General features: G+C 46.8%; 4 protein-coding genes across 4 annotated transcripts; all 4 read right to left on the bottom strand.

Annotated features, from left to right (window-relative positions):
- Positions 1-1,134: 1,134 nt before the first annotated feature.
- On the bottom strand, positions 1,135-1,458 carry BT62DRAFT_863545 (uncharacterized protein; the record flags this gene model as incomplete). Its single annotated transcript, XM_043182504.1, has 1 exon — positions 1,135-1,458. A coding segment is annotated over one exon (324 nt), but the record flags the coding sequence as incomplete, so codon positions are not given.
- Positions 1,459-2,391: 933 nt separating this feature from the next.
- On the bottom strand, positions 2,392-4,560 carry BT62DRAFT_987547 (uncharacterized protein). Its single transcript, XM_043190074.1, has 6 exons — positions 4,336-4,560; positions 3,858-4,282; positions 3,699-3,811; positions 3,253-3,654; positions 3,073-3,203; positions 2,392-3,016 (listed from the first exon to the last, which is right to left on the bottom strand). Exons 1-6 carry the CDS (start codon positions 4,539-4,541, stop codon positions 2,545-2,547), a joined length of 1,749 nt encoding a protein of 582 aa, XP_043038422.1. The 5' UTR covers positions 4,542-4,560; the 3' UTR covers positions 2,392-2,544.
- A 1,683-nt stretch (positions 4,561-6,243) lies between these two features.
- Positions 6,244-7,429, bottom strand: BT62DRAFT_970060 (terpenoid synthase; the record flags this gene model as incomplete). Its single annotated transcript, XM_043188967.1, has 4 exons — positions 7,351-7,429; positions 6,797-7,303; positions 6,597-6,748; positions 6,244-6,541 (listed from the first exon to the last, which is right to left on the bottom strand). The coding sequence occupies exons 1-4, from the start codon at positions 7,378-7,380 to the stop codon at positions 6,244-6,246; spliced, it is 987 nt and encodes a 328-aa protein (XP_043038421.1). The 5' UTR covers positions 7,381-7,429.
- A 1,309-nt stretch (positions 7,430-8,738) lies between these two features.
- On the bottom strand, positions 8,739-9,408 carry BT62DRAFT_981316 (uncharacterized protein; the record flags this gene model as incomplete). Its single annotated transcript, XM_043189589.1, has 4 exons — positions 8,739-8,847; positions 8,901-9,031; positions 9,084-9,163; positions 9,219-9,408. The coding sequence occupies 4 exons, from the start codon at positions 9,406-9,408 to the stop codon at positions 8,739-8,741; spliced, it is 510 nt and encodes a 169-aa protein (XP_043038420.1).
- Positions 9,409-19,900: the final 10,492 nt, after the last annotated feature.

Genomic DNA, 19,900 nt, shown 5'->3' with positions numbered 1-19,900 from the left:
TGTCTGTAAAGATCCTGGATCGAAATGTTCGTTCGGCGAAAAATCAGTGCTCAGATTGGACCCCACCAAGGAGGTTTGTGCCCGTCATTGCTTCCTCAACAAAAATCACCAATCAATCCTTCTCGTCCACTCATACGCTCTTGTCGGCCACGTCCTCGGAACCACATCCATCGAAAGCGGCTGGTCCTTCTCAAAAACCACCTCCTCAAAATGTTTCTTGAACAGCCGTATATCGTCTTCGGTATGCATCTGGTATTCCTGATCTGTGTCGCTGTCCGATACCGCCGTCATCGGGCTCGGCGGGCGTACTATGCCAAATGGATTGCCGTGATATACCAGGACTTTGAGGGTCTTGATAGGGCACGAGCGCTTGGCGCGTGCTTCTGCAATGGTGCTGACAAAATAGGCGGGAAGCGTGGCGTCGTGTTCGATGCCTAGGGTGGTGAGGGAGGGGCAGAGGATCTCATTTTCATCTTCATCTTCATCCAATACCGAGGATTTAGAGGAGACATCACTACCGCTCCTCTTGCTCCTCGCCGTCGATAGGTGGTCATCGTCGCTTTTTGGTCGAAGAGCTTGCAAAACTGACCGTGTCGTAGAGGGTGAACCAAAGGCGAGGATTCGAAGTGAGGATAGACGCGGGAGACGTTGGAATATATGTTTCCAATTCGACGATGTCAAACGATTACCTCTCGCACAACTGTCTCTCACGCCGATGTCTGTTACGTCATACAACGGATATGTGGGTAATACAGACTCGATCTGAGAAGCGCTGAATGTGCCGTACATGTACAATGTTTGGACCGACCCGGCCACAGAGATACAAGGCGTATCCAGAATGACGAGGGGTTGACGAGCCAGATACCATTTTTTAATATTGTGTAGATTGGCTAGACGTGAGTTATCTGTAGGAAAGAGTTTCCCAAAATCTTCGTCGGGATCACGAAAGGGTACGCCCCAAAAGTACATATTCGTCTCTTTGGGCAAGACCAGGTGGGAAAGGAGCCTGGATATTATCATCGCGGATGGCCAGTCTCCAAGGTCTAGCTCGCGCAGGTGAGGAAGTGTAATGAACCGTGTTTGTGAGGGAGCAGGGGTATCAGACGCGTCAGGCCTGATAGGCCCTGCACGAATAAGATTGAGCTCCTCTAGCCGCGGTGATTGCTCTATGAAATCCAGAAACTCCGACGTGGTCATACGACCTACATCGCATTGGTCATGCAAACAGAGGTGCGTTAAATTTGTGAAAAGGCCAACAGGCCACGAAGTGAAATGTGCGAGGCAGAGCTGTCGGACATTGGGCATCTGTCCGCTGAATAACTGGGGTAGGACGCCTCCGACGACGTCCCTGCCTTCTGTCATGATAGTCAAACTGACGAGATGGGGAGCAGCATCCGCTGCACACAGGCGTTGATAAATCGACGTGTCGCCCTCCCACCCATCGGCGGCTATGTGGAACTCTCTGAAGCGGAGTGAATATCGCAGTGTGGCGTCTAGGACCTTCTGCGACACCCCAGGTTTCCTGATACCCAGGTACAGCGTGAGCGGCGCAGATGCCGAGCGTTTTAAAAACTTTTCCAGCATGAGTGAAGTATCTATGGAGGCCCAGAGAAATGGGGACGAAGCGATAACTCCCCTCCAGCGGCGGCAAACGTGAAGCAGCGACAACCAGTCACGGTAGTGTTCGTCGTACTTTGAGACTGTGCCGTCGTTTAGCATGGGGAAAAAGCTCGGAAGATGCTGTTGAGTCCCATAGAAGATGGTGGCCAATAGTTCAGGTGGTAGCCGATGTATGGGCTGCAGTGAATTGCGGAAGCCGCGAAGTCTCGCAGCTGCAATTTGAAGCTGCTTTTCCAGTTCATCAATCTATTGAGTATGGTATCATTTAGTGGTAATCAAAGTACAGTCAAGTAGACGCTACCTGCTCTATGAGACCGTGGACTGTCTCCCTAGTATGCAATGCGTCAGAAGCTGTAGAATATTACTGAGACGCTGGTGACTCACTTTGCCCTCTTCTGGGCACCGACTACTTTGTATGTCAGAGCATCAATCAACTGTTGCAAAGTTAAATGTGCGCCAGCAGGAGCCATTGAGAAGAAATGAAAGATGGAGCGGTGGTCGTGCAATTACAAGTTGATTACAAGGTATCCGAAGGTCGATGGCAATCACGTCCGCGGGAGCTAATCATTGGTGGCGCGGATACTGCCGTGTCGGAGATACCGGCCCTATTCACTGCTAAAAGTTTCTTGAAAGAATTCAGCGTGTTTCGGAAACGAGGAAAATAAAACACAAGTATCCGCAAAGTTGAGCTTTGCGGATACTAGATAGCTGTACTCGCCAAAAGAAACTATTCGGATAAGCATCAGGGAGAAAGCATGATATATGAACACTCCGGATTTCAATTTGGGCTTCCAGAACATCAGAGCTCCTGCTGAAAATACGACGATGGAATCAGAATCATAATAGTACAGTACGTGGAAACTTCGGCTGCAGGAAGTAATACAGGCTATGATCTACATATATAACAGTGACAGATGGGACAACTTATAATCCCGTAACATAGGCGGAAGTCGGTGTCGACACTTCCCACTGCATCACAACGTTCAGCTTACCCTGCGGTGGAATCGTACACAACCAATTAATCTTCCCATCCTTGCCCAGTGCGTCGACATCAATACCACTTTCATCTGATCCCTCCCATTGAGCCACTACACCCTCGCTGACCTGAACATGCGGAATAGCCCTCGACACGTTGGTCATCGAAGCCTTGACTGACTTTATGCTATATACATCGGGAAGCGACAATGGAGGGCTGATCAACTTGACGCTGATCTGATCGTCCTCAGAGACCGGAATTTGGTCAAGGATCTTGAGGTTCTCGACTGTAGTCGTTGCCTTGGTGTTGTGGATGGAGATGCGTTGGGTGTAAATGTAGTTGGAGGATTTGTTGTAGAAGCCGGTTTGAGAGACTTTTTTACTCTGAGGATGATAGGTGATACGAAGAGATGGGTCCAGCCTGCGAACGATGTGGGTTAGGAAAGGTTGTAGAATAGTTCAATCTTCTGAACGCACCCGAGGGGACAATCAAAGCTCTCTTGAGGGCTGACAGAAGGCAATAAAGACCGCGAGATAAAGCTACCATCGACGTAAATGCTTGCTGAACCCGCAAGCAAAGAATAATCGGACGCATTGGTGATTTTAGCCTACGAATTGTTAGAAAGGCGTGTCATGACAAGCACGACTACTACAGACCTTCAGATGAGTCTTTGTGTCTACCTTTGGGACTGAAACCCACGACATAGAAGCGTCGAGGTTCATCTGGACTATCGTAAAGGTATGCTCATCCCCATCAGCGGGGATAGTAACGCGACCGGGAACCCTATACGTTGCGCTGATATTTCCCTTGGAGGTGACAGACGATCCGATATATGCCATTCCGGGGGTGCGAGATCCTCTGTCAAGCGACCTAAACAACTTGGAATCGTTTAACACAATAGGTGTGAGCATTGGAACGGGCCCGGCGCTTCGACTCAGGGACTGTGCTTGTGGCGGGGAGGGCTTGTACATGGATAGCGTCCAGGGACTGAGGGTGGGAACACCAATGCCATAAGTCGGTGTGACGGTTTCGAGAGTGAGGGGGACGTCTTCCCAAGACTACGAAACATGAGATTGGAAACAGTAGCGTCAACGCTGCTCACCTCGCCAGTAGCCTGTTTGATGTTGGCTTTATAGACGAGAGTAACGGGACTCTCTTTGGTCTGCACGTTAACTCGGACGTCGTAACTTGCGTACCAACTGGCACGGTTGACAGCTACGCGAGATGAGTATGGGAAGTTTGGAACTTGGAGAGAATATACCATAAATCAAGATGATTTCCACCTCGCCCCCCGAGTCTGCAAATATACCAACCGACACGCGCTGCTTCAACAAGCTATTTGCCTCTGGCGGGCTCGACAGCATCAGCTGCTCGGCTTTGATAGCATCCTCAGTGTCTTTGAGCTCCTTTTCCAACTCCAAGACTCGGTCATCAAGTTTCTCAGCGACGGAGTCATAGTTGTCCACGACGACTGTGAGCTTGGTGGGGTCGATGTACTGGCTGTTCATTGTACCGAGGTAACTCTCTAGCGACCCAAGGGCCTTCTTGACCCTATCCAAAGCTTTCTGTAGTTGAACGCGCTTGTTTTGGAGGTCAACGAGCTTGGCCGATGTGGTGGCAATAGGAGGCGGAGGTATCGTGGACAGAACGACATCATGTATAGTAGCAGCGCCTCGTCCTTCCACCCTTTACCAGTACTGTGAGCATCCTATGAATCAAGGGTGAGAAGTAAGACGTACCTCAAGGACTGGGCCTCGAGGACATTGGGCAAGCCATTGATTTGCACCAGGTTCTGCCCCGTGCTGACGGTAAACTTGAAGGAGCGGGTGATCTCTGCACGGCTGCTGTAAAGGCTGACTTTGGCGACTTTGCTGTCCTTGATGGAGGAGAGCTCGACGTTGATGGCGGGCTCGAAGGCTGGAGGAGTGTCGTCGGTGGTATGCATTGAACAACGAGGATTTGTTATATATTTACTTCTACAGCATGTTCAAGTTATTCTATTTATTGGTGTTACAGCATACAGTCAAACGGAACGGATTACAACTTTCGGCAATTCTGGTACAACCACAGGAGATCTACACTCCCGCTCTACATCCTCGAGCACCCTCTCCACATGCTTTCTCTCTGTTCGCTCTCGAACCAGATCCAACTGTGCTTTGACTAGCAGTTTCGGAATATCTACCCAGTCCAGTCAGCCCCCAACGTAAACATGGAAGAAAGATAAATTGACCTGTTGTAGGCTGTTTTCTTACGGGCTGTATGACGCCTATTCTCTCGAGACGCTCCTCAACCATCTCCGCTTGAGCAACAATGGTAGTCATCTTTCTGCGCATATCCCAGTACTCTCTCATGAGGCTTGACGCTTCTTCGTTTTCTGTACATGGTGCGGGCGTTGGCTGGGCGGAAGCATTTCTCACAGCGTCCGGAAAGAATGACAAAAATTGCTCTGTCGATGTCTGAAACAGTTATGAGGCTCACAGCGTCAAGTTTTCACGTAGGGCCTGCCTTTGATGCGGGTACCAAAGTGATGGGTGAAAGCGGCCTCCGTCTATTGATGACGGCTGCAGGTTCCTGGCAAGTCTCCTGGGATAGTGGCATAGATTCTTCGTTGTCTGTAACCGCACGGCACGCATCCTATACACGTTGTGTCACATCGACAAGTGCATCCTGCGAGCCGAAGAGCACACACCTCGAACCCCTTTACATACTGGTCAAAATCAGTCGCCAAGGATTCGCACTGCTGATCCGCTGTTTTTCTTATCTGGATTTTGTCAGATTGAGAACGGGACAGCCACGAGTTCGTAACGCGTTTTGTAGGACTCGGCTTTAGTTTCTCAAAGTCTGTCGGAGGTCTACAGGAGGTTAAGCCTGATATATGCGCAACTAGAACAAAGATTACGCTTCGGAGACAAGTATCTTGTCACTGTGGCATGGGGTCAATGCTTGGACAATACTGAGACCACCTTGGATTACTGACATGGAACAATGCGCCTTTGTCTTTTTGTAGCCCAGCGTGTCATCGTCTTGATTATCTACAACATGACAAATCGTAGTGTATAACGGCTGTTTTCGTCAGATCAAGACAGATATTGTAGCGGCGTCAGCTACATACTGAATACCTTCTCGTTGTCCAAGAGAATACCATCCCTTCCAGGCTCGGTGATCGAATATTGACCTCTGGCGGTTGAGGCATCTTCATCGCAATCAAATCTTCACGCAGTTCCTTTACTAGATCCTTCAGATGGAGATCCAGCAGCCTCGTGGCTTTCTCTGGCTTGTACACAACGCACGCCACGATGTCCAGGGTGCGATGTCTGGTTGGCATTTTTCAAGCGGTTTTGAGGATATGCAGTAAAAAAAAAAAAATAGCGTGATGGAAGCAGATAACCATGACATAGCGTGGTGGCCGGAAACTTGAGCTAAAGGAATCTGAAATTTGAAAAGAAGACTCTGGTGGCTCATCACGTGGCCGCGATCTGCGCTAGTCGTCGACAGCGATTCGCGACAGGTTGCCACAACTGAATCTTCCCAAAAAGCCAGTTGATATGTCCCTTATAAATTTCACCTCCTCAAGTCTCTCTATGACTTCAGAATGATGATCTGGATGTAAGTACACTGTACTAAAGCTAATGATCCTTCAGCACTGCCTACATACACGCCATAGGATCGAAGGACACCAGTCCAGAGCGGAAACCCAGTTCTTCCAAACGATATCTAGAAATTCCAATATGTGCTCTAAGATACCCATCGCTAAAGCTCAAATATGCGTGCAGCGCCACTTTGTTCGGGCAGAGTGTATCTAAAATGTTCCGATGTGCTTGCACGGTGGTATCCACGAGCTTCTGAACAGCTTCGATTTTGGGGCAGTTGTCACACGAGGCAAGAAGAGAAACCTGATTCATTACCTCCCCGGCACTCTCTTCCTTATAGAAAGAGAGCACGTCGCTAAAGGAATAACAGTCACTCCCAGGACTTGATAATCACATCCAAAAGAACTGACTTGGCACATCCTATGAATACCATCAAATCTGGCAGAGCGGTAATGTACGCAGTGATGGGAACGGAAGATGGGAATATGAATATTCCAAAAACTTCGTTGAAGCCAGACATGTCTCTGGAGAATGTTGTGTATCTTTTGGCAGACGCAGGTATCTAAGATCCTGATAAGCAACCCAACTCAAGCCAGAGTATGCCACTTGCATTCATTCCTTGCGTGCGAGAGTCAAGGATGGCAGACGTGATAAAATTCAGGCTGCCTGTAATGATGATGTTTGACGCAGGTGAATTCGGGAAAAAGGTTGGAGCCTCCGTCACAAGAAACCAGTACAACTTCTGTATGGGATCGCTTGGAGTCGTTCTCCCCGTCACGCATCTAAAAAGTTCCTGGGCCATGTTTTCACCGTCCGATTCGTATCCTGGAGTGAATTTGTCGTCGAGGTAAAAGAAGGACGCAAGATAAAGGATCATGTAAACGCGAGATGGTATGTCCTGAATATGGGGGAAACAGGCGGTTATGGTGTCGGCCCCTTGCTTTATGTATGGTCTGAATGACCCTGTGACGTGCGCGTCTACGATGAGACTCTGGCGGGCTGCTTCTTTGCACGCCAGCAAAAACAGTTCGTTGTCAAATGGGATGGATCGCTGCGTTTGAAGATCGACAGAGCATCGATCTAAGAGTAGATGTATGCTCTCTCTGAGAGATCGTATCTTAAAATGACTTAGATGAAAATGGTAGAAGAGAGGGATCAGCTTACCGTTTCCACAGATAGCGTAGAAGGGGCCATCGTGGATAGATTCCATATGGGATATTGCAATATATGACGGGGAAGACATGATGAATCAGCCCCAAAACATTATAGTACTGGTAGATGCGCGCAGCTTACGAAGCCATCACCGGGGTGGCCGTATCACTGTAAACGGTGTGACGGTGAGGCTACGTACATTTACAATACTGCCGGTAGCCCTGTGCTTGTTATTGAGGCGGCTATCGTAAAAGCGGCGATGTGCGTTGGATATATATAAAAGCTCTGGCAAGCTGAAGAAACATAGGCGCAACCAAAGATGTTTCTTGTGAACACTTCGCCGACGCACGAGTCTATATTTCTTTAGTGAGCTCCTCGAGAACGAGACTCGGAAGTCAAACAATGAACCTCACCTTCATGACCTTCTGGTGGTGGTCAAGAATGCAGACATAATGAAGTTGGGGCAACTGTGATGACAATTTTCAGCGCACGATGATCTGTGAGGGCTCTGTTCATCAGGTGACAGAACAATCACTGCAAGGCTCAGGGATAGGTTGGAGTATCCCGCCGCAACCGAAAAGCCCATGGGAGATTACACCGCCGAAAGTCGATGCACTCTGAATATACTTGTTGTCGAAGTAGGAACCTGAGGCACATTTCGCCTAAAGTCCACCGACGCAAGAACCAACGATTGAGAGGCATGGATAAGTCATTTCAAAAGCACGGATAGGGAAAGAAATGGTGGTACTCTTCACTTCAAAAGGACACATTCTGACGGTGGACGGATCCGAGGCGTCTGACCCTTGTCCTTGATGTAGATGGAGATGCATCGCCTAGCGCAATCGGTACTGTCGTCATTTTCGACTCTGGTTGGTCATCACCATCTGAATACCATTCGGGGACCTCCATTCTATATCAACGGAAGTTTGCCAAATCCTTGATGTTTCATGGTTAACGAACATCGCGCGCGAACAGCACAACCTCAGATGAAGGTGACTCCATCCTCTCTAACACCCGGATTGATCAGTTCCCGCACGTCCAAAGTATACTGCTCTAACGCGATATCAAGAATACCCATGCTTCCTTCCAATCGTTGCTGTGATTCAGGCCGCAAGCTTCGATGCAGGCTGTCACAGTCTGAAAACAAATTTAATGAGAATTCCTTACTGATGTTATTCATACACATCGCTTTTGAGGCTGCCCACGATATCCCTTCCAGTGAATAAGATTTAGCATATTCCCCGCTAAAAATACAAATTATACAATCCTGACTTCCGTTACAGCACCACACCTCTCGACTAGTAGCAGCTGATCAGTTCATATCTACAGATATTAGGGTCCAAAGACGGCCGAGATCAACCTAGCACTAAGGCAGAGAAGAAAGGTCACCAACCCAGTCTTTAGTGGCGGTTCAACAGATCGGTATTCAAAGGCCAGGGCCTACCCATCCACGTCACAAGCTCCGTATGGTCACGATACTCGTCTCCAGTATTGGGATGGATGAGGACACTAGATCGACAGATGAGACTCGGCTACACACAAACAAGGACAAGTTAACTGACGAACAAGGTCCACGGTTCACCGCTAGCCAGGAGAATAATGTCCCCGTCATGTGAGGCGTAAAAGTATTCACTTCAAACATTGGGACAGGATGAGGCCCTACAGGTCGCTCCCAGAATCGATAGATTCTCATCTATACAGAAGATTATTTAACCTTGAAACGGAAAGAATAAATTAATGTGTACCTCGGGAAATTCTCTTCTGATTCTTTCGTGCAGCTTTCTGGCGTACTCAATCTCGTCCGGGGCATTCTGCATATAATAAACTGTCGTTCAGGTATCAGTATCATCGACCCCGGCCAGAATGCCAACAGGACTCGCTGTGAAAGTCGAACCCATTGTTATTCTTATCAATTGGGTCCACAAACTCGTCGTAAGCCTTGCTGAGCACTGGCTTGCCCTGCTCGTCCTTCTGTATGTCGTTCGTCAGCGATTTGCCGTCTGGGTTAGTGCCGGTCGGCAGAAGCGGGGCATTCTCATATCCAATGAGAGGAGAAGGGTATTTGGCCATTGTTCGGGGTGCCCTAAGGGGTGGTGGTCCTGCGAAAAGGCGGACTGCATCCTTATATACTGTTCGTCATGGCATAATCGCATGAGTAAGTCGTGTCATCACAGTAACGTAAGCACCGGTACTCAGTGTGGAGCACTCGTTATTCAAGGACACTGGACCACTTACTAGTGCGGTGATTATGATGTATCCTTTTGCAAGTAGTCGTGGCAGGGTAAGCAATTCGGCCACAAAGCCCCCCATTCAACGTGATGTATATCGAATGAATGACTGAATCTTGTTTCAAGGGCCCGACAAGGCCTACGTGTACAATCTAATGACTACGCTGCGGTAGGGGTAAATCACGGTTGGTGTGGCATGCATCTGGTGTCTACTGTGCTAAGTACGGTCCTTTGGATGTCGAATAAGCAACACTTTCATATAATCTATTAGTTCAAACTGAGATTATTGCAATTGGCCACTTTCTGGAGGGGATGGGTAGGTGGGAGACTGCATAATTGGGCTGCAAACTTGTAAGTTGCCACACTGAAGCTCAACGTCGCCTCGAGAATATCCAAAATGGTACTGCATATCTAACAATGGCGCTAGCGTATGTTTGGCGCAATCGCTCAAATCTATGACTAAAAAGTGGAAATCACGTGCACAATGGCAACAAAATTACTCTGCTGGAAAAATACCCAGCTCTTTCAAACGGTATCTGGAAAGTCCCGCATGAGCCCAAATGTATCCATCACTGAAACTCAAGTATGCATTCAATGCCTCCTTGTTCAGTCTGAGGATATCCAAAATGTTGTGGTGAGCTTCAATGGTAGAATCAACAAGCCATCTCACAACATCAGTCTTTGTAGAATTACTGCATGAAGCAAGAAGGAAAACTTGGTTTAGTTCTTCCCCAGCAACTTCTTCCTTGTAGAAAGAGAGAATATCACTGAAAATTTAAGATGAGTTATTTATTTAATGAGGTAGATAAATGAATGGACTAACTTAGCAGACAACATGAAAACCATTAGGTCAGAAAGTGTTGTGGGATGACACAAGTACCTGATGTCAACCTTATATAAGCATAGACAGTTTTGTCCTGAGTTGACAGTCAATGGCCTTTAAGCAATTGACCATCATACTCAGGTGAGTAGTAGTTATATGTATCTCAGCCTTCAAGCAATTGACTATTGTACTCAGCCTGGCTATTATTCACTGTGTGAAAATAACCTGCCTGCAACAGGTTATGAGCCCTGTATTTTAAGACCTATTTCAAGTTTTTTTTCATCTTCATATCTTGCTTATACCCTGCTATCTCTCTATCAGTCACTTTACTACTGAAATAATATCATTACATACATTATGCCATTCTTTAATATAATCAAAAAGAGCTTCAACAATCTAAATGCCTTCAATTATGGTGAGTGGGAAGAAAACATGTCAGCCCTACCCAAAACTTACTGTGAGTACCTTATCACCATTGACTGTGACTCTGAGAAGCCAACATACCACAAGAAGAAGAACTGGAAGGACTGAAAGAAGACTCAGATATTGGCTGCTGGCATGATCTATCTCTGTCTTGATGAGTCCCAGAAGGCTCATGTCAAGAGCTGCCTTGATAATCCAGAGAGAATGTGAGACACATTAAAGATACACTATCAGCAAAAAAAACCAGTGACTTAATTTGTAGCCTATGACAGCTTCTTCAATCTCAAGAAAGAGACAGAAGAGTCACTTTCAGACCTTGTCAGTTGGAGCACTCAAATCATGAGTTATATCTATGCTCTGCACTCTGCTCATTTTGGCCTTTAGTAGTTAGAAAAAGAGCTTCTTGTTATGACTCTGATTCATACACTCTCTCAGTCTGAATTTAGAAACTTCATCATATCACTATTTTTTCTCTCTAATAAGCTCACTCTTGAAGGACTCTGCACTGCATTTCCCAATGAAGAAAACAATCAGAAGCTACATACTAGTGATCCAGCAGTTTCTGTTACTCTTAAAGCTACACTTTTTCATTCAGCTATAAATCCAGCTACCAATGCCACTGTAAAATATGAATAGTGCCTTTATGAGAATCATGCAGAGAAAGAGTGTATAACTAAGAAGCTCTCACTTAAACAGGACCATGAATGTGCTGCTAACTATACTGCTGAAAAGCATCATCACAAGAGGGCTGGAAAGAAAGATTTGGAAGCTATTAACTCTGTTGAGACAAAGAAGGAGACTGCTAGCCAAGCAAATACTAATTTTGTTAAGCTCAAACTCCATGTGACTATTAACACATGATGATAAACCGATAGAACTGTGCACTTTGGGTTAGACTATCAGAGTTCACCGAATATCAATGTTGTTGATGTGGAACAAAGCGAAGCTATTAGCTGAGCTCGAGATAGAATGGTAGTGTATAAACTTTAGTTCGAGACTGGGGTATTACAGTGAGAACTACGCTACTTAAATACTGTTCTGTTATCTGGCTATTAATAAGTGTTCACAAAAAGTTGTTGTCTTGCTGTGTGCTGTTACCCCTACCATTGCCAGTCTCTCTACAAAAGCCCATTGTCCTGCTGTGTGCTGTTACTGCTGTGCCGCAGTTGGAGAACAAAAAGAGTATTGTCTCTCCCTTCATAGCACACAGCAGCGCAGTATGACAAGGACTGACTGGGTTGCTGAGTTAAGCATTCCCACGGTCCTAAGTGCTGGCCTAAGCACCTTGACTAAGCAAGATAGGGGTCATTTCCAAGAAAAAAGAAAAGAAAATAGGAAAAATCATAACATTACCCCCTCCTTAAGACCATCGTCCTGATGGTTCAGTTAGGGTAGACCCTCCCCTCAGAAGGAGGTGGCCGATCTGCTGGACCCGTCCGTCGGCTTGTGATGGCACATTGCTCTTCGTTGTATGTCTCCATCATTCTTGGTATGCCTGTCGCAGGGCCATCTTCATCGTCCTCTTGTAACATTCCCTTGTCATTGGCTGGTCGGTTGAGCATGTAGTTCCCCATGTCCAATCTGTTGATTCTGTGCTTGTAATCTTGTATGGCCTCTTTCGTATTCATGTATTTTTCGTTGACCCATTGGTTTGATTCTGGGCCATATCCTTTCCAGCTGACTAAGTAGTCAATGGTGGTCGTCATGCCTCCTCCTCGTGCTTTGACCTTTCGGGTTTTGTGGTTAAGCACCTCATCAATTTTGTAGTGTTCTTCATCGTCGATGAGTTCTGCCAGAGATGGTGGTGGTCATTCTTAGTTTGGAAAGGCTGGTGCGATATATGGGTTCAACAATGTTTCATTGAAAACATTGTGGATTTTCCAAGTTGCTGGCAACTGCAACTTGTATGCAGATCTGCCAATTTTAGCGAGGACTTTGAATGGGCCTGTATGTTTGTCTGCTAATTTTTGTTTTGGCCTTGGCAGGTGCAGGTTTGTGGTGTTTAACCAGACTTTGTCGTTGACTGAGTATTTGTGTGCTGGTTGTTTATACTTGTCATACTGCTTTTTCATTGATAAAGCAGCTTTTTCCAGTGCAGTTTTTGTTTCTTCATGGATCTTTGCCATTGTCATTGCAAAGTCCGCTGATGCTGGTGTTGTCGTATGTGCGCGGCCAGATTGTGCAACTGGTGGGTTCCTGCTGTAGTTCATAAAGAACGGTGTTTTGCTCATTGCAGAGTGAATTCTGTTGTTATATTGGAATGCTGCTAATGCCAGCCATTCCGTCCAGTCATCTTGCCAGTAACTGATGAAAAGTCATAAGTACTTTTCAATTTCCTGGTTGGCCCGTTCTGTTTGGCCATCGGTTTGTGGGTGGTATGCTGTTGAGGCATTCCTCTTGATGTTGAGGAGCCGATATAAGTTGTCCAAAAACTTGGAGACGAATTGTGGTCCTCTGTCTGAAATTACTACCTGAGGCATGCCATACTTTGCATAAACCTCGTCGCGTAGTATCTTTGCCCATCTCTTGGATGTCAATTCTATAAAACAGGTGATCGGTATGATCGCCTTCGAGAAGCGATCGACTATGATGATGATTGCATCATAGCCGTCGCTTTCGGGAAGTCCAGTTATCATATCCACCGAGATGTGGGTCTATGGTGATGAAGGGACCTCATTCGGGTGGAGTGGGGCTGCTCTGGATTGTGTTGAAGTCTTGCCTCACTGGCAAACCTCATAAGCCTTGACATATCGGGTGATATCATAGTCTATCTTGGGCCACCAGTATTCCCTCAAGACCAATTCTTTTGTTTTTGCGATGCCAGGATGTCCAGCCATCATGTGATCATGGCATGTGGCGATGATATCACCACGAAGCTTTTGATCTCTAGGGATATAGATCCGTCCATCATAACGGATCAATCCCCCTTCCTTCTTCAGTCCCCGCTCGTGATTGAGTGATGGGGCAATTCATTGATCCCACTTGTGCGGGTCTCGGGTGGCACTCTTGATGCGTTCATGCATCTCTTCTTCTATGGGCATGATCATAGCTCGGAAGTGTTCTGGTTGTAGTAATACAACCTCCTTGTTGTCGTCTCCTCCTTGGTCATGATCCGCCCGGTGACTAAGAAAGTTGGCTTTTTTATTTGCAACACCAGCCTTGTGGTGCAGTGTGTATTCATATTGGGATAGTTCCATGATCCATCATGCTTGTCTCCGATTAAGCTTTTGAGGTTGTCGGAAGTATTGGAGGTTCTGGTGATCTGTCTAGATCTCAAAGGTCTGGACTGCTCCAATGAGATAATGCTGCCATTCAGCAAGGGTGAGCATTATAGCAAGGAGTTCCTTGTCATAGATTTTGTAGTTGTGCTCAGTTACTGTGAGTGCTCTTGACATAAAGGTGACTGGTCACCATTTATCATTCTGTTTCTGTGAAAGTACCGCTTCAACTGCGCTCTTGCTGGAGTCAGCCTCCACTTGGAACCTCCCTTCCTGACTGGGTATAGCCAAAATAACGTCATCGGCTAGTCAGCGTTTAAGATCGTTAAATGCCGTCCGTTGGAAAATTCCCCAATTCCATGGGGAATTTTCAGTCAATTGTGTCATTGGTCAGACTATTTTGCTATAGTTCTGGATGAATCTTTGATAGAAGTTGGTGAAGCCGAGGAATGATTGCAACTCCTTCTTTTTGGTTGATTCTGGCCATTCGGTTACTCCTGCCACTTTGATTGAGTCCATTTGAATACTTCCTTCACTGATTATAACTCCAAGGTATTCCATTTCTAATACCTCAAATTCACATTTTTCAGCTTTAAGGAAGAGCCAGTGCTTCCTCATCAAAGATAGAACTTGGTGCACCAGCCTTCTGTGTTCCTCCTTAGTTTTGGACATGATAAGTATATCGTCCAAGTAGATTGTGACCTTTCCTGTGGCGATGAGGTTCTTAAATATGTCGTTTATCATCCATTGGAAAGTGGCAGGCGAGTTTGTGAGGCCGAAAAACATGACCGTCGGTTCGAACAACCCCCGGTTGGTTCGAAATGCAGCTTTCCATTCATCACCTTCTCTGATCCGCACGTTATTGTATCCCCATCGGACATCCAGCTTGGTGTAGTACTTTGCACCTTGGAGTTTGTCCATCAACTCCGAGATTAACAGAAGTGGATAATGGTTCTTGATTGTCATTTCAGTAAGCTTCCGATAGTTTTGTACCAGTCGGAGTTTCCCATCCTTCTTTTTGACAAAAAAGAAGGGAGACGCTATTGGCGACTTTGATGGATGGATCCTTCCACTAGATAAGTTCTCTTCAAGGAACTTATCCAGTTCCTGTTGTTCGTTGTTGCCTAAAGGGTAGCATTTGCAATCCAGATTAGCATTGGCATTAGGGATTAATTCGATTGCATGATCCCAGGGTTTGGCATCGGGTAGTTTGTCGAAACTTTCTTTTTCGAATAAATCCCGGTAGTCGCATGCCCATTCGGGTATCATTTCTTCAAATGTCTTCTCCCTTTTTTTGGCATTGGCTTTTGCTGCTAGGTCATTAGCATGGTGCATAGCCTGTATGCTAATGGCTCTTTGTAGGTCGACGGCGAGAATTGTTTCACCATCCTCCATTTCTTCATCCCACTGATCTTTGGGATCCTCATCTGGTAGTTCAAATGGAATTTTCCGGCAACGACATTGGGCGAAGATGATTCATCCAGTTTTCTAATTGATCAGCAGGTTGTGCCTAATTAGCCAATCATGACCAAAGAATACTTCTCTCATTCCTAGGTCCATTACTGCTAGGTCAATTCATTCCGAGTGATCACTGATAGTGAGCCTAAGCTCTACGTATTCGGTGATCGATCCTGCTTGGTTCTTTGTTCCATTGGCATTGTAGATGGGTATTGGGGCTGCTGTTGCCCATGTAGGTAATTAGTGCTTGATGACAAAAGCTTGATTGATGGAACTTCCCGTGCAGCCACTATTAATCAGGGTAGTGACTGCATAGATAGATCGAGACATTAATGTCTCGATCTATGCTTTGGTTACGAGGTCCTGTCCCAAAGTTTTGGTTCGACGGATGAACTTTCATGGTCCTCGCAGTTCATCGAGCCATTTGAGTGCTTGGCATCTTTCTACCTTTCTCATCCCTGTGATCATATCATCGATCACTTCCTTGATGCGGGTCTTGTGTACCCAATTCTTGAGTACGGCTTTTGCCGCCATTTCATTCCTGGCATCTTTGATCACTCGCTAAGTCCACTCGGTATCAAATGGCTTAAGCCAAGCTGTGGGGTTCTCTACCCTTGTTCGGTCTGAGGGCGGTTGAGTCTGTTTTGATTTTTTAGTTTGATGAACGGAAGATGAAAACGTACCTTTGGGGCTCTCTGCCCCTCTTCGGCCTTTCGTTGGCGCTTGAGTTGTGGAAATCGGTTCCTTGGGCGATTCTGGTTCCTGAGTAATGGAGTCGGGTATATTTGAATGCATGCATAATTTAGACATATTGGTGGAAGCTATAGAAGAGGAGAAAATGTCAGTCTGTCCTGCAGGCTGTGACCCGTTACTCTTGTTCTTGGCCAAGGCAGTTGAATCACCTACTGCTCGGCCTCGCCTTTTCCCTCCTCGGGCATGTCATTGAGGCCTTCGTCCTCCTTCATTAATTCGGCAATCTGTGCTCTGATATCCTCTCACGTGTGTTTATTCTTTTTCTCTGGGCAGTTCCGTGCTATATGGCCTGGCTGGCCACAATTAAAGCACTTTCCCTCCTTTTTGAGGCTATTCACGTCGATCTGCTTACTCTTTCCGGTACTTAGGCCCTTACCGGTTTGCTTTTCATCGTTTTGGGAAGTTGGGGCTGAGCCACTGGGCCTGGCGGACGTGGTCACATGGGAGGTGGAGGGCTTCGAGCCCTGTCTCTGGTACCTGTGTTGTCCCCACAGGTTGGTCGCCTCTGCCTTCTGCCACTGTCGTTCTTGCCACATGAGGACAATTCTTGCCTTCCATTCATCATAGCTGATTGGAATGCTATGGCTGAAATCTGAAATGGTCTTTAGGTAATGGGGCGGTAGCCCCAATTTCATATACTCGACCATGTGCCCTGAGTCAGCTACGTCTTCTTGGATTCTGGTGAGTTTTCTGAGTCATTCTAACTCGTCGAAATAGTCCAGTGTCACCTTGTCGCCCATCTTGTATTCCTTCATTTTTATCTTGTGTACTTCTCGGACAGCTGGATCCATGAATTTGTCGCGGATCATCTGCTTTAGTACTGGCCACGAGGAGAGTCGATGATGTTGTCTCATAGTTGACCAGAAGGTAGGCACCATCAGTACCCACCATACCTTTGCTTTGTCTTCAAAGTATATAGTGGCGTAGTTGACCTTGTAGACGTCGGATAGGAAATAGGAGGCAAAAACTTAGAAGTATTGGTTGCAGTCTAAAAGGAAGCGGTCAATATCGTCTGAGGCCCTCTTGAAGGGAAGGGGGTCCCACCCAAATGTCGGCTTGACATTTAATACATGTGCCTTCAGATCGAGAGGTGCCATTGGATTTGGTGACTGCCCCCCAGGAGGGCCGACCCAGTCCGTCGGGGGTCCTGGAAAGGAATGCAGGGACCTATCATCGGCGACAGGGCTTTTTGGCATTGAGGACCTCTCTTTTCAGACAATTCGGCCATCTTTGATCGTCCACCCCTGTGCCGTGGCCTCTGGGTCGTCCACCTTTGAATCAGTTGCCTCATCGGGTGGTGGCTGTCCTCCCATCAGCTTTGGTAGGAAGCCGGGGTTCCTCCAGAGGTTCAGATATTTCAGCTTTTCCTCAGAGAGCCAAGATGCCGTACTGCCCCCAGAAGGGCTTCTCCTTCAGGGTGGTGGAGTACTTACTGGGAATGGCAAGTATTCGTCTTCAGGAAGTACCAGAGGCAGCCTTGGCGCTAGTGGCATCCCATTGTCCTTGATGATTGGGCGAGGGTACTGCCGACTCTCCAGGTGCTTCCCCTCTCTGTTTCTCCAGTCCTCCCAGTTCTCGTCCACCAACTGGGTCCACCGATTATTTGCAGGGAGAAGGCTTTCCTCCTCTTCTATTTCTCCTTCCTCCCTCAGGCCAATATAGGCCTTGAGGGTCATTGGAGTCCTTCCAGTATGGGACTCTCCAGGCAGGGAGATCCCATACCCCCTTGGTCTCGGCATTGTGCCGCCACTCTCTTTCTCCTTCCAGCCTGTCGGTGTATTGTCGGAATTCATTGAAGAAGTCCTGATTGAGGAAGAGAGTGGTGATCTTCCTGTGCAAGAACCCTCGAAGGGCTCGATTGCTGATTCAGGGAGTTGGCCGGGGTGGTAATCTTGCTTTGATGGTCCAATCAAAGGACTCATCGTCTGCCAGAGAGCCACTGCTCTCTGACACGCTGGATAGGGGTCCATCTGGACTGCTTTCTCCTTCGTTGGTGGTGTTATCCCACCGGTCGACCTCATAAGGGTCGTCCTTGGGATCCTCGTTCCATTCAGTCCCTGGGGACCACCTTTGTCCTCCAGCAGACCTGCTGCCTTTCTCGGTGACTGTTGATCGAAGATCAGTACTTCGATCCTGATCATTCCTGGCATCATCCCATCGATCTGAGGCGTAGGGGTCATCTTCGGAATTTTCATCCCATTCGGTACCCAGGGGCCATTCTCTTGGCTCTCGGGCTTTTGGGGCTGGGCCTCATTCTGTGGGTCGGCCAAGTCCGGCCAACTGTTGGTGCTTCTCATCAAGCTCATCTCCCCACTGCTGGCTATGCTTGACCTCCTTTTCTTCCACCAGTGTGTCGGTGGAGTCGGAGTCGGTGGTCGGGACTCGTGAGGGACCCGGGAGGGGTTTCTCCTCCTCCTGGCAAGGACCTGGTTGGCCCATGCCTTCAGACCCTTCTCTGGATCTGAGTTCGGTGATTCAGCCCTCGGCAGAGAGGCCATTGATGAGTTGTTGGATGATGTCATCCTTTTCTTGATAATCCCTGATTATCCTGGTTGTTAAGGTTTCTAGAAGAACGGTCAGCAATTCAATGGAGGAAGAGGGGGCTTCGGAGTTGATAGAGCTGTTGTTGAAAGATATATGATGTCTTTGTTGTTGATCGAAAAGGGGTTGGTAAGAAGTGTTCAGTTCTTTTAGCCTTTAGGCTCAAAGAAGGGAAGCTAGAAGTCTCAAACTAATTGTTAAGCCCAAACTCCACATGACTATTAACACGTGATGATAAACCGATAGAACCACGCACTTCGGGTTAGACTATCAGAGTTCACCGAATGTCAATGTTGTCGATATGGAACAAGGCGAAGCTATCAGCTGAGCTCGAGGTAGAATAGTAGTGTATAAACTTTAGTTCGAGACTGGGATATTACAGCGAGAACTACGCTACTTAAATACTGTTCTGTTATCTGGCTATTAATAAGTGTTCACAAAAAGTTGTTGTCTTGCTGTGTGCTGTTACTCCTACCATTGCCAGTCTCTCCACAAAAGCCTATTGTCCTGCTGTGTGCTGTTACTGCTGCACCGCAGTTGGAGAACAAAAAGAGTATTGTCTCTCTCTTCACAGCACACAGCAGCGCAGTATGACAAGGACTGACTGGGTTGCTGAGTTAAGCGTTCCCACGGTCCTAAGCACTGGCCTAAGTGCCTTGACTAAGCAAGATAGAGATCATTTCCAAGGAAAAAGAAAAGAAAATAGGAAAAATCGTAACAAATTTATTATCATCTGCTATATCTCATTGGAATACCAATACAGATGCTTCTTATCATATGACTCCTTACTGACAATAGTTCTGACTCTATGCTCTATATGTCATTTCCATTTGTCTTGCAGACAATTCAGTCATCTATTCAGCAGAGATTGGGTCAGTAGTACTAGAGCCAGAGATTCAGAGAAAGAAAGACTCAGTAGTGGAACTTTTTGATACATTATATATATAAGCATTGAAAAGTAATCTCTTATCACTCTATCATCTCATATGGGAAAAGGGATTCAAGATCTCAATTGCTGAATCAGATATTGATATGCAGGCTATATGTCCAGCCCTATAATTTGCAAATTCTGCATAACACACTAGAATATGCTAGTAACTGAGAATCATTAGCCAGTA

Source organism: Guyanagaster necrorhizus (genome assembly GCF_019112545.1).
Source record: "Guyanagaster necrorhizus MCA 3950 unplaced genomic scaffold BT62scaffold_16, whole genome shotgun sequence".
Lineage (NCBI taxonomy): Eukaryota > Fungi > Basidiomycota > Agaricomycetes > Agaricales > Physalacriaceae > Guyanagaster > Guyanagaster necrorhizus.
Note: the sequence above shows the minus strand (reverse complement) of the source record. Positions and strands in the feature narration are given on the sequence as shown.